Below are 13,581 nucleotides of genomic sequence, written 5' to 3' on the forward strand. Positions count from 1 at the left end.
GATCATTTAGCATGTGGACACAAATATAGAGTCATTTACAGGTAGTGTTTTGTCATTTCTTACAATTAAAAACTTCAAAGGACACACGCCAAATGTCCCCCTTTGTGGAATGATATTCTGAAGCATGGGCTACAGTCAGCCCATGATGTTCTGAAAAAAGTACTTGTAATTCAAAACAAATATCAGATGATTGAAAAGCAGAAATGCAATAACACATAGTTAATTTACTTTGAACACTTGGTGGGGTACAGGGGAAGGGTATTTGTCAAGCACTTACGAGAGGGCATTGCTCTAAGTCTTCACCACCTTAGTACAGTGTGTGTGTGACCCTTCTACCATGGACAATTGCCCATAATGCCTGGCTAATGTCTGAGAGACCGCAAAAGTTCCCCACCGCTGCTTTTGTCTCTCTCAGAGGCCGAGCCACATGTTATCTGCACCCATCGCCTCATCAGCTGCAACTGGAAAGGAATTCATAACAAATAAATGCAATGAGTACATAAAAATGTGCAGATTGGCCTGGGGGTACATAAACAGGACGCGGAGTAACAATCTGACTTCTTGTTTTGTTATGCCCTGTTTTGTTCCGTATCCACTTAGTTACCTGAATAGAATGAGTTGGGAGACTGTTTTTTTTCTTCAACAATCATTTTTCTTCCACGCAGGGTTCAAATCTGTGTGAAGCAACACCCCATTTTCATCCCAATAAAATCATATTCTGGGTAAATGCTGTGTTTGTCTTATGAGAGCAACGAACACCAAGCTCTGCGGTTTAGCCACCCGAGCCTACAGTCCACATGTGTGATAACAGAGTAATATGAAGGCCTAATTGCTGGTCTGAGTGCTGTTGGAGGGAGTTTTCGGCAGGTTTCTTTTTCACTTTCACTCCATTTGATGCCTTTGAAGTCCTTCTTTCATCTTGTGATGCTCCTGATGTCTGTTGTCTTTTGTCTGGCCGTGTGTGCACATTGCTCTTTGAACGCACTTAATATATAACAAAGGCAAACCTTTAGAGAGCCCTATTTTATCTTTTCTTTTTCTTCTAGCTTTGTTTTTTGGGTGAAGGACTACTGGTTTCTCTCGAGCGTTTTCGACTCTGACACAAGCACGCACACACACACACACACACACACACACACACACACACACACACACACACAAGCACACACACATACACACAGCAACTACACACATAGCAACTCCTTTCAGTTTTACACAAACACAGACGGGATGGGCTTAATCCCATAACTCTGGATCAGAAGGTTGCGTGTTCAATCCCCAACAAGCTCTCACAGTCTCACATCAGAATTAGACGTTCATCCATGTTTCTCAAACGTCACATTTCGAAGCGTGATGGTTAAGTTTAGGCACTAAACTCTGAATTTTTATGGTTGGGGTTATGTTCAGGCATTAACCCCGAAATCTTAAGGTTTGGCAATAATTACGAAAGGTTAAGGTAATGGTTTGGGATTGGCTCAAATCAAAAATATAAAAAACGACTTTCTAACGCTGGATTCGAACATGCAAACTTTTTGAACCAGAGGCAAATGTTTAGTGATTAACTCTTTATGGTTAAGGTAAGGGTTGAGGTTTTGGGATAGGCTTAAAACATCCCTGGATTCAAACATGTGACCTTTGGCACCAGAGGCAGATGATTACACCCATTCCTGTCCACAATGTCCAAGCAAAACCAAAACCTACTTGAAGGCAACAGTGTTCACTGTTAACTCTAGTGGCCGGTTTCCACGTCATCTCCCGACGTCCTCAGACATGAATGAACGTCTAATACTGACTTGTATCATGGGTGACCTGGCTGCTATCCCAGTGGTGAACACCAATTTTTATATTGTTTTGTTTTAACCCTATCCCAAACCTTAACCCTTTCCTTAACTAGCATGCTAGTAGATACCCATAGACTTCCAGTCATTACACTAACAATACAGTTAGCATTCCCATGCAAAACTACCTCTTAACTTCCTTCATACTGGACACAGAGACATAAACATGGTATCCACAAATTCATAAAGGGCCTCATTACTAAAACCCCGAAGTATGCCTTTAATGTTTTAACCTTATCCAAAACCTTAACCCTTAACCTTGTAAATTTGACATTTGTAACAACTTTGAAATTTGACTTTTGGAGAAAAGGTATAATACTGAGCATGAGGAGTCAACCCAGGGTGTCAAAAACAATTTGAAATGTAATGTTTGGAGCAACTTCAAAATGTTACGTTTGTAGAAACGTGGATAAACGTCTAATTTTGCAGTGAGACTGTGAGAGCATGTTGATATCTGACACACCCACTACCATTCACTACATACCCACTACCCAATACCATTAGGGGTGGCAGGTAACCTAGCGGTTAGAGCGTTAGGCCAGTAACTCACAGGTCGCTGGTTTGAAAACCTGATCTGACAAGGTGGATAATCTGTAGATGTGTCCTTGAGCAAGACACTTTATCCTAATTTGCTCAGGGGTGCCGTACTACTATGGCTGTAAAAAAAACACATTCCACTGCACCTATCTGGTGTGTGTGACAATAAAACTACTTTTGTTTTCTTACCAAAATAAACAAACTTATGATTAAACAAACTGACACCACTGTGAGCAAAGAAAATGCTATACGAGGGCTCATTTGATAAAGGCCCCAAGTGCCTTTGCACAGGAAATGATACTGCAATGTAATTGTCTGCAGCATGATTATAGAGAGGTAAATTTAGCAACAGGTCACGAACAGTTGATATGAAGGATTGTTTGATGAGGAACCAACCGGGCGGTGTGGGCGGCATCACAAATAGCACCCTATTCCCTATATAGTGCACTACTTTTGACCAGATCCCCTTGGCACCCTATTCCCTAGTGCACTACTTTTAACCAAAGCCCTGGAGCTACAGTAGTGCACTATATAAGGAATAGGGTGCCATTTGAGATGTAAGCATGGCGTGACTAATATGGGCTGGGGTTGTGTCTTTTTTTGGGGGGGGGGGGGGCTTATTAGATGTCTGGTGTTGGTGCTGTGTTTTCTGGTGTCTTCTCATGCTCCAAGGACGCTTGAGTCTTGATTACACCACTGCTGCTGAAATCTCCGTCCTGCGATTCAGTGTATAGAGATGGATAATGGAGAGACGGAGAGAGAGAGCCTGAGAAGTATAGGAGGGAGGGAGGGAGGGAGGGGTAGAAAAGAGGAAGACAGACAGCGAGGAGGGGTGTCTGGCTCCCCGGTGGCGGTGTGGGACCTGTGTCTTGAGAGTGTGTGGAAAGGAGGGTGAGAGTCGTTGTTCGCCCCATGGCTAATCTAGAAAAGCACTTGTGTGTCCCCGTCTCGTTGTCTCCTCGGACCCTCTCAGGCCCTCCACCTCAAAACTGATATGGATGCCTGGAGAGAGGGAGCAACAGGCTGCATGCAAACCATGGTGACCCCCAACATAGGAGTAATAGTAGAAATAGTCTCTAGAAACGTAAAAATATCAACTAAAAACAGGGCCACTCTTAAACAACCCGTTTCTATCCCAGAACGTGCAAGTCATTAGAATGGTCATGTCTAACTGACTTAAAAACGGCCTAAAGTAGCAGGAACCTGGAATGGGAATGGCCCCTACTTATTTACATGAGTGCAAGTGCGCGCGCCTCCATTAGCAGGCCCGGTTTCGTTCTCTCCTCCACTACTGGTAAGGGGAGTGATCAATAATTCAATAGTTTTGGCGTCTGAATCCAACCCAAACGGCAAGATACACAAGCACTCTAGAGTCTAGTGCATCTGTGAGAGCGGTATTAATTAATAGCAAAAGACATTGTGTTTTGTATGGAAATATCGGCTGGTAATGTGATCCGCATTGCTCTAAAATCGGCTCTCGTGGCAGGTGTTTATTAAATCCTCAGTAATGGCCGGTTAAGATGTCCGGAAACAAGTCAGGCCAATTTGCTCTGTAAGTCAAGGGGTCTCTATACATGACGCGCAGTCTCAATGAACCATATTAAACTGTGTAGAAATGTCCAATCTGTCTGTACAAGTGTTTGGAATTAAAAACGAAACGAATTCATCTGAGCGTCATGACAAACAGTGGCCCAATAGACAATAATGATTTTGGTCACCATAAAACAATTCTAACATGGATATTTCAATGGTAACCTAATTGAAAAAACAAGGAACCTATTTCAAATGTAGACTATGGTATATTTTGAAAGCATCTGGAATAAAGCAATTATTGGAAATGTAAAGATTTGTGTAAAAACGAGCTGGTCTACATAAGAGACTAGGCTAGACCAGTAAAAAGTTCCTCTTACATCATAACAGCTAAATGACCACACACCAGCATTACACGCCATCAAACAGTCTTCGTGTCTTTTCGGGATTTTTCCGTATTTTCAATGGACTTTTAATATTCTATAAGCCTATCGTCTTCAATGCGATAGTTGACACCTTTTCCACAGAGCTCTGAAACGTAACAAAACATTTTGAATAATGTACTGGTTTGGAAAGGTTAGGGACTATGACAAAGATGTCCATGATCTTGAGAGGAAAAAATAACACGTGGCTAAACGGGCCTGACACAAGTGGATCAAATATATCTAAACATGAATCATTTATGTAGCCTTCCATACGTCTGTATAGGCAAGGCCTACAACCCGAATACAATCGATGGTAGTAGCAGAAGCTGTATAAGTAGTAGACTAAATAATAATAATGCATCTTAGCCCATTATAATAATTGTAATAATACCCTTAGTGCAATAATATGGAATAACAATACAGCAATAATAATATGAAATGAATATATTTTTTAAAAAGTTTATCCATCGAAACTAGGCTACTCCCCACACAAGAGACACATTTGAATGAAAAAGGAATGTAAACAGAGGCCATCATAAAAAGAAACTTCAGTTGATTTATTCTATGAACCGAAAGCATGTTGTTCAGGTGAGTTCACGTTTCACATAAGTGATGAAAAAAGTATAAGAATTTCTATGATATCTTGAGAAATCGGTGCCTCGGGTAGGGCTACGTTCACTTTCACTGCTATAAAAACATCAACATTACATAGCCTACAGAATGCACATGATTTTTACACACGGAAGGACAGTAAAATAGAAAACAGAAATGCTCTCACAATGCACTCATAAGCCACAAAATAACAAAAAATAATGCATGTTTCTTGTGTATTAACATATTTTACATGTGCTCCGTACCGTCTCACCTTCTTAAAAAGTGACATTATGTATTGCGCTTTCAGTAGGTCGAATCACTCGCAAATGCATTGTATAAAACTTCATAGACTAACGGAAGTTCACCATTCACAAAATAATGTAACATTTTCGGGCAAATGTCTGAATTCCACACATCCCGACACGTCTAGAAGCCACGAGGTCCAAATACTGTGACATTGAGGTGAGAGCTTCATCAGGTCCTCGGAGTGTCTGTCTCTCTGTCTGTCTGTCTGTCTGCTGTCCACGGAGGGAGAGCACGAGAGTGAAATGGAACCGACTCAAATTACGTCATCTGTGAGGAAAGAAATTCATGCAACACTGCAGAGGAGTTTTCATTTGGACAAGAAAAAGAACAGAAGAAAAAAACCCTGTCACATAAGTGTATTCTTTTTTGTTGTTGTCTCTATTCGTTCACGAACATCCGCTGTTTCCTTTTACAGAGAACATGTTTTGAAATATAACGAGGCCAGCCTCTATAGTTTCAAAAGGAAATAACATAGCCTAATAATGAAAAAGAACGCAGAAGAGTTCTCCTTGTTTCACAAAGAATCGAAGGTCCCAGCGGCATCGTCCCTCTTGGAGATCTTGCTCGTTGACACCTCCACCCTAGTTTGACGTCGGTGCGGGTTACCACGTTGCATTGTGAACCCGTAGCCTACATCAACTCCCGCCCTTTATTAACGATTTCACAGTCTATCTTTGTTTTATCTCATAAATAGCCTATTTTCTATAGTTATACATGATGTCCTTCATTTAAAAAAAAAAACAACAACAAAAAAACAAATATGTCCTTGCTTTCACTTTGTAAGCATTTTTTGTTTTGATGCCTCTGCGTTGTTGATGACTCTCAGTCAATAATGTAGGCATTTTAGACGCCGTAGACGCCTTGTTGCACGCCTAGTCACAGTCCCAGAGCTGCCGCGTGTTTTTTGGCCTTGAGTCTCAGATCTGCTATACTGGAGTTTTTGTTGGTGTTTTTGGCGGCTGCAGCTGCGGCCACAACCGAGGCAGCAGAGGCGGATTCAGCCGCGAGCGTAGCCAAGGGCAAACCAAATGGCGGGCCCGGAAACATCATGTAAGGAGCGTGCGCTGCCAGGTGAGAGTGCAGGTGATGGTGCGCGTGGGCCACGGCGCTGTCCAACTGCAGTTGCGCCTGGACCTGAAAGGAGAAGGGCGGCACGTTGCAATGACTATCCTACGGACGCACGGATGGGGAAGAGAGGGGAGAAACATATTAGCTAACTTGTGGAAGGCTGTCTTGTATTCATTTCATAAAGTATTCACTGGGTCCAATTCCATTTCAATTACACGATCCAATGATATGAATATGAAAATGGCATTTTCAATTCATTTTTCAAGTCCTTTTCAGATGGAATTGAGATGGAATTGAATCCAACCCTTATGTATGTTGATGCATATTGTTGAATGCAAGCCGATATAAAACACACTATATCAATTGAATATATCAAAAGTCTGTATCACAACTTGAGAACACAATTTAAGAATCTCTAACGACTGGGAGATGTTCTATTAATATGTGGCATAGGCTACAATGGGTATTCACTTCAGGGTTTGATAACAAGCCTAAAGGCCTTATAAGATTATCTGAATACGATTTTTGTAACCCCCCTATTATCGGAACACTGTTGTCCCATACCACTTGGACAAGGCCTGTGCCAAGACAGCAGTCTGGGGATTGGTTTAGTCAAAGACTGCACGCTTCAAAGTAACTTGCCTGTTGGAATGGCATCCGTAAGGCCCCCACGTTGACATATGGCGCTACACGACAACCTTCAAACTGACTCGCGGCTCCAATGAGAACTCCTGGAAAAAAAGACAGGACATCTGTAAGGGAAATAGTCTCCAGATTATAATTGAGGCAAATATTTATACTCTGGAAACAACAAACAATTCCACGATCCAAAATAATGGAGTGCAAATAGCACATCAGGATAAAGATTCAGGGAGCTACTGCCATTCAAACGCTATCGATTTTTGTTGTTGCATATATAGCCTATAGCAAGACTCTCCAACCCTGTTCCTGGAGAGCTACCGTCCTGTATGTTTTCAGCCCAACCCCAGTTGTAACTAGCCTGATTCAGTTTATCAACCAGCTAAGTATTAGAACCATGCGTGCTAGTTTAGTGTTGGAGTGAAAACCTACAGGACGGTAGCTCTCCAGCAACAGGGTTGGAAAGCATTTGTTGTTGTGCATTTGATGCATTTCAATTCGTAGGCGCCCTTGATGCTTATGGTTTTCAAATATGTTCTTGTATCCCTTTCCAAATGTAAACCATTATTATCACGACGCGCAAAATAGGATATTGCAGATGGACAAAGAATAAAAACGCACCTTTGTGTAATTGATTCTCCTGCTTTCTGCATTTGGCCCTCCGGTTCTGAAACCAAACCTGCGGGGAGAGAAATGAATTAGTGACCGTGATTGGCAGCTGCTTGTGAGGGTATGTGTAATTCCGCTCAAAATGACAACCGCAGAAAAACAATATCCCAAAGGAGCCCTGAAATATTAATGCGCGCGCTTAACACCAGATTTTAATTATTACATTTACAACAAGGGGGCTGGCTAAATACAACGTTAGAAAGTAGACCACAACGAAAAGGGGGAACGTTATTATCATATTATAGCTGTGTAAACACACTTGTTTGACATTTGCAGGCTATATTTGATCATAATAAGTTACCTTTTCAGCGCCGGTTTCATCTTTCTATAGATTAGCGTCCCAGAAGAACCGAATTGCTTCTCTGATATCGGATAGCATTAATTGATTACGGCTTTGGATATCTGAGCAACGTGATCTGAGAAAAGCTCTCTCTCATTAATGGCTGGTGAAATTAATTGCCTTAATCTGCAGGAAAATCTATGTTACTGAAGCATTTAAATGCTTTACAGTTTCGTTTAATTACTGCCATAAAACGCCCTACACAAAGCTCTTTCTGAGGATAGCTATTTTCTTTTATGTCTGTTCCTTAAAAGCATAATGTTCCCGAGGAGTAGGCTATCTTGGAACGGAGATAAGGCGTCTCATTACTATGATAATCTACTTTGAATCCCCTACAAAGCTGTGGATAAATTAGCCCACAACACAGTTTACCAATTCTCCTGCACAGAGCGCATTATGGACAGAATAGAAATGATATTGATAAGTCTATCAATATGTCGTAAGCGCCAACCTCATATTTTGACCACGTAGCCGTGTCCACAATGCAATATAACATACATCTCGTGTCTTATTGATTTTATTATCAATCTTTACGTTGACTGAAAACAGAAGCAAATAGCCCACCACGAAATAAGCAAAGACGTTACTACTTTAATACAAAAATAAATTGGCCTTTGTGCTGGAAATTGTCCTTTCATCCCTGCATGCAACTGTGGCTAGAAAAGGGCCCCATAAATCGCATGGTCGTTTACATCATGTACTGAAAATAGAAAGAGCAGTAGATCTTGATTTGGGAAGAAAATAATACATAATTTATGTAAATCCTCGAGCTGTGCTCCTTGCACTCGCCTTGCTTGTGACACAATACGCCTTGGTAAAATTCCAACTCTCGCCGGGAGACGTTGCAAAAAGCGCTTGCTTTAACTTTTTTGGGGGGAGGGAGGTCTTTTTGGCTCGTTTTATGATATTTTTGAAAGAACCGACATATTCAGTGAATAAATACTCGCTGCTTCGTCTCCCTGGGCCGAGGCATAAGGGATGAAAGAGGCTGAAATAAGATATTATGGGGTTTGATAAATCAGATCAGAACCGATGTCGATGTTCATTGTCATTGCTCGGCTCAGTCACTCTTCTCCGGTTACACAGAGACTGAAGTCCCCCCCTCTCCGAAACGGCTTATTGGGTTTCAGTAGTACAGATGGTCTTTCCCGGTCGAAAAAATACAAGACAGATGTATCTCGTGCGAGCAACATATAGGTTACTAATAAAGTGAGGGACAAATATTGTGTTTGTTTTCTACATGATTTTGAATGTCTGATTTAAAATTAAATGAATCGTATAATAATATTTTTAACAAAATTGTCATCTGAAACTTGGCACAATGTGGAGTGCACAATAGGCCGGCCTATCTATATGACAAGATTCTAGGCCTTAATTGAGATGCACTGTACAGCGTTATTTATTTTTTTACATGGAATAACTCTTTCTTTCTTTCTTTCTTTATTCTCATTATTTCTTTATTCTCTCTCGCTCACACACACACACGCACGCGCGCGCACACACGCACACACACAGAGAGAGAGAGAGAGAGAGAGAGAGAGAGAGAGAGAGAGAGAGAGAGACACAGCATATTCAGAAAATTAGATTTAATCCATTTTAACATTTTAGTTTGACTTTTTTTAATGGCCTAATATATCAATGATAAAATGTCGATCAATTGCTTATAGTGCCACTTTTTAGAATGGTGCTACGCCCCCCCCCCCCCCCCCAAAAAGCCACAAGAAGCATGTAAATAAACCCCATTCTCTAGAGAGCGGTAGTGGTACATGGTTTCCCTCTGTGCGTAAAAGTAGTCGAGAACATGAGGACAACTGTTCCTCTCTAGACGTAAGACAGGCAGCATACATAACATCATTGGGTTCTCTTTTGTAAAAGATTCCTAATATGAGCAACACACGATATCTTTACACATAGACAAAAAAACCCCGAAAGAAGATAGAGAGCCCCTTACTTGTACTCGAGCCTCGGACAGCCCTAGCCGCTGGCTCAGCTCCTCGCGCATGAAGGCATCTGGATAGTGGGTCTCGTCGAATAGCCGCTCGAGCTCGTTCAATTGCTCCAGTGTAAAGTTAGTCCGACTTCTCCTCTGCTTGATTTTAGTCTGTGCCTCGTCCTCCATTTGCTTTGTGTCCTCTTTTCTCTCTTTCATGTGCGTGGTACCTACAGAGAAGGGTAGCAGCAAATGAATGAGGATGAGTAAAAAGGCCTCAGCTATACAAGGCTAGAGGAGGAGGCATCACACAACGACCTTCCTAAAGCGAACATGTGGATCCATCCTCCCAAGCATTACACCCAATATCAGCTTCGGATGTTTTGTAGTCCTACAGAAAAGGTCTTCAATTATTAACTCCTTATAAATATGCATTGGGGTGCCCACTGTTGGATGTCCGATCGCTTATCATAGCTCGTGTTTTCCTGTGTAGGATATAGGTCCAGCAGCTCGATTTATATTTTTTCATGATGTATTGTAATGGCTTTGATGTGATTTTTACTAAGGCATAGGGCTACCCGTTGTGCAAGTGTGGGATTTATCTAACTGTATCTGCCCAATGTCATTCTCCACGGTGGTATAAAGTGAAACGACTGATTAACATTTGAAGACGTAAACGATTACCATCCCAGTGAATACAACATTAGGCTATTTGTTTGATCTAGGCCAATGCAATTAAGTGATCAATATGATGGTCAATATAGCGAAAATACCTATTCCAATTAATATTATTCTTATGATTCGGATGTAAAATTACTGATGACATCATCCAATTAAATGATTAGAGAACATTAATGAAAAACACAAACACAGATTTATATGAATCGTTTCTGCTCGGCCTGTTGATTTTTTTGTGTTATTGGATCATTTAAATAGCCATCTTTCCCCCCCAGCCTTTTTGTCTTTATGCCGTTGATGAATATCTCAATACAACACATTGTTTCTTGTTAGTGAAATTGCATCGCGCTTCAGAGGGGGTTAGACAGTGACCAGCCATGATAATTATTACATTCCCAAATAAATGCGTTGATCTTTTAAAAGCATGCTATACCATTTCTCTTCAGACAGAAAAGCACTTAACCGGATAGGCCTACCTAATTCAATTGTGGGCCTGATATTACACTCAACATTGCATTACACAGCCACTACACATTATGACAACAACTAGGCTATAAACGTAAGCTTACTTTTAGTGTCCCTCACAGTCACATGAAGCTAAACGTGTAATTGGGAAAAAAATCTAAATACAAAAGAGTGCTAAACCATGCACGTAGGCATATAAACGTATACCAACGCATAGAAGCAACACCTTCATTCGTTTTTTCCCAGCGATATACACAAAAGCATGCAAGGTTATTTTCTTGGACTAGGCCCGTGACATGTTTGTCAAAGTTATTATTGTTTTAGCGCACGGGGTATTCCCAAAGTATGAACGTTAGAGCATAATTCAAAAACATTTGACTTTGTTTAACCTCAAAGCCGTTACATTATAGTACATCGCATAAGGAAACCGTATGAACGCATAGCAGTAGGCTAGTTTACCATCGATCAGTTTCGGGCTTCCCACATCCCTGGTTCTCTCCGGCCCCAGCATGTCCGGTTCCCTGCCTGGCGATCGCGCGTCTACCCGAGCGATATCGTTCATTTCCTCGCGATTCGGTTCGCTGGCGAGACCCTCCCTGGCTCGCGCAGATCCGGTCTCCAGCACCTCCCTGTACGTGATCACCTCCTTCTTTTCCTTCACTTTCTGATCAAAAGACTTAGACACAAACGCGGTAAGTTCTTCCATCACTGCTCCAAAAAATCTCCCCGTCTTGGTCGCTCACTCTCGCTCTCTCGTTCTCTCTCTCTCTCAGTTCCACAACAGTTTAAGACATCAAGAGTGTTTACTTTAGTCGACCTAAATGCAAGGTGATGTTGTTGCCAACTCTGGATCTCGTGCTGCAGCTAAATGTATAAGATCTCGGCCAATTCTTCTTGCTGCGGAGTTCCGACCTGCTGGTGATCCGCTATTGAAGTCACAGTATTTATACTTTGCAACGCCTGCCCCTTGATCTGTGCAAATTACCTCCCCTCAGGATGCCGGGATGAGCCCCCTTCCCTTCGCCTGTACTGACAGCATCGAAAAACAGATTAGCAGCCCTTCAGATTTCACATCATTCTTACGAGGTTGCTATTGGCCATTAATCCAAGATTGACAAGAAGGACTAATTAATTTAATTAAGCGTGGATTCGTTGCTATTGTCCTGAATTAGTTTTTTAAACACCAGGGAGATGGGCAGGATTTCTGCAGGGGTGTGGCTAAAACGGAAAATGACAAGCTCGTGCGGGGAGCACATAACGGAGCTTCCTCCAAATCTCTGTGATCTGGGAAAAAAGAGACAGCGACAGTGATACGGAGAGAGAAAGGTAAAGAGGACCAACTGGGATGCTCACCGTAGCCAGACGCTCACCTTGACTCACATGCAACGATAACGCGTCTGAACAACGTTTTCTGCTCCAATAACAGCAAATAAACACATAGTTGAAGCAATAACAGATAAACTGTGCTGCATGTTGATAGCTTGTATATGTTACTTGTTAATAATCATTTTTAGTGTGTAATTTGTCATGATAAGAAAAATCATTTGATAAGGAGCTATCATATAAATAATAATCACAATAATAATAATAATAACAATAGTAATAATAATAATGATAATAATAAAACAAATTATAAAAGTAATACATATTTCTCCCATGATTTGGAAGATAGGATAATTCATTATTCGTTTTTGATTTAGTTTTTTACAAGCCTGTTTTTTAATTGAGGCTAAGAATGACCAGATAATTATGATCAATAGTTTTTGTTCTTCAAATGTCTTCAGATGACAACTGAAATGATAAAACTGATCTCACATTTTTGTCTTCATTTATTAGATAATGTATTTACATTTTAAATCAGCAATTATATTAATCTGAAGTCATTAGGGAAACTATATTGGTTAATATCAAATCTCGATAGACTTTCTCACGCCATTAGAATGTTAAACAGCAACTAAACGTTTAATTAAAGCGTTTCATGTGATGCGTTGCCATTGGGCGTGTTAATTATGGTTTCTTAAGTTGACTGCCTATTGAAATTATTGCATATTTGCAAAATAAATAAACAATGGTTCATTTACGGTGAAGGTTACTGGATGCCGTGGGGACAAAGCAATTAAGTGAACTGAAAAAGGCTAAATAGAAGCCGGAATGGGATGGGATACAGCTGTATGATAGGCTATCACTTGTAAATTTGATGCAAAATTAAGCGCGTTTATTGATAATCTATATAAAATATTTTTTCAACACACAGGCTCGAACAATTCCCCTTATTAAAAATTAATGATGTCTCCGTTCTTTAACCTTAGGCATTCATTATGTTTCTGTGTCCTCTGAAAGCAGCACAAATTATAGGCTGCTATTAAGCTAGAGAATTTAAGTTAATCTGAAACCTGCTATTTATATCAAAATAAGTACAAAGATCTACACACTTTAGTAGTTTAAGTTCTATCAATTGCAAAGATAAACATGTTCGGTCCATTTCAACGTGGGATGTCGTGAAGGTTAGGCTACTAATAGAACACAATTTCCAAGAAGTTAATAAAAAGTTAGCATTCCGCA

At 40.8% G+C, this 13,581-nt stretch overlaps 1 protein-coding gene across 1 annotated transcript; it reads right to left on the reverse strand.

Annotated features, from left to right (window-relative positions):
• Positions 1 to 4,759: 4,759 nt before the first annotated feature.
• Positions 4,760 to 12,063, reverse strand: LOC115162915 (short stature homeobox protein 2). Its single transcript, XM_029714427.1, has 5 exons — positions 11,479 to 12,063; positions 9,898 to 10,106; positions 7,559 to 7,616; positions 6,941 to 7,029; positions 4,760 to 6,400 (listed from the first exon to the last, which is right to left on the reverse strand). Exons 1-5 carry the CDS (start codon positions 11,723 to 11,725, stop codon positions 6,107 to 6,109), a joined length of 897 nt encoding a protein of 298 aa, XP_029570287.1. The 5' UTR covers positions 11,726 to 12,063; the 3' UTR covers positions 4,760 to 6,106.
• Between the last annotated feature and the right edge of the window lie 1,518 nt (positions 12,064 to 13,581).

Source organism: Salmo trutta, chromosome 26 (genome assembly GCF_901001165.1).
Source record: "Salmo trutta chromosome 26, fSalTru1.1, whole genome shotgun sequence".
In the NCBI taxonomy this organism is placed as follows: Eukaryota; Metazoa; Chordata; class Actinopteri; order Salmoniformes; family Salmonidae; genus Salmo; species Salmo trutta.

Excerpts from the sequence above, each read along its gene's own strand:
- LOC115162915 (XM_029714427.1), bottom strand. The coding sequence starts at position 11,725 with ATGGAAGAACTTACCGCGTTTGTGTCTAAGTCTTTTGATCAGAAAGTG. Across the intron at positions 7,030-7,558 it reads GGAGAATCAATTACACAAAG|GAGTTCTCATTGGAGCCGCG; the intron begins GTGCGTTTTTAT and ends CTTTTTTTCCAG. Across the intron at positions 6,401-6,940 it reads TACGGATGCCATTCCAACAG|GATAGTCATTGCAACGTGCC; the intron begins GCAAGTTACTTT and ends GTGCGTCCGTAG.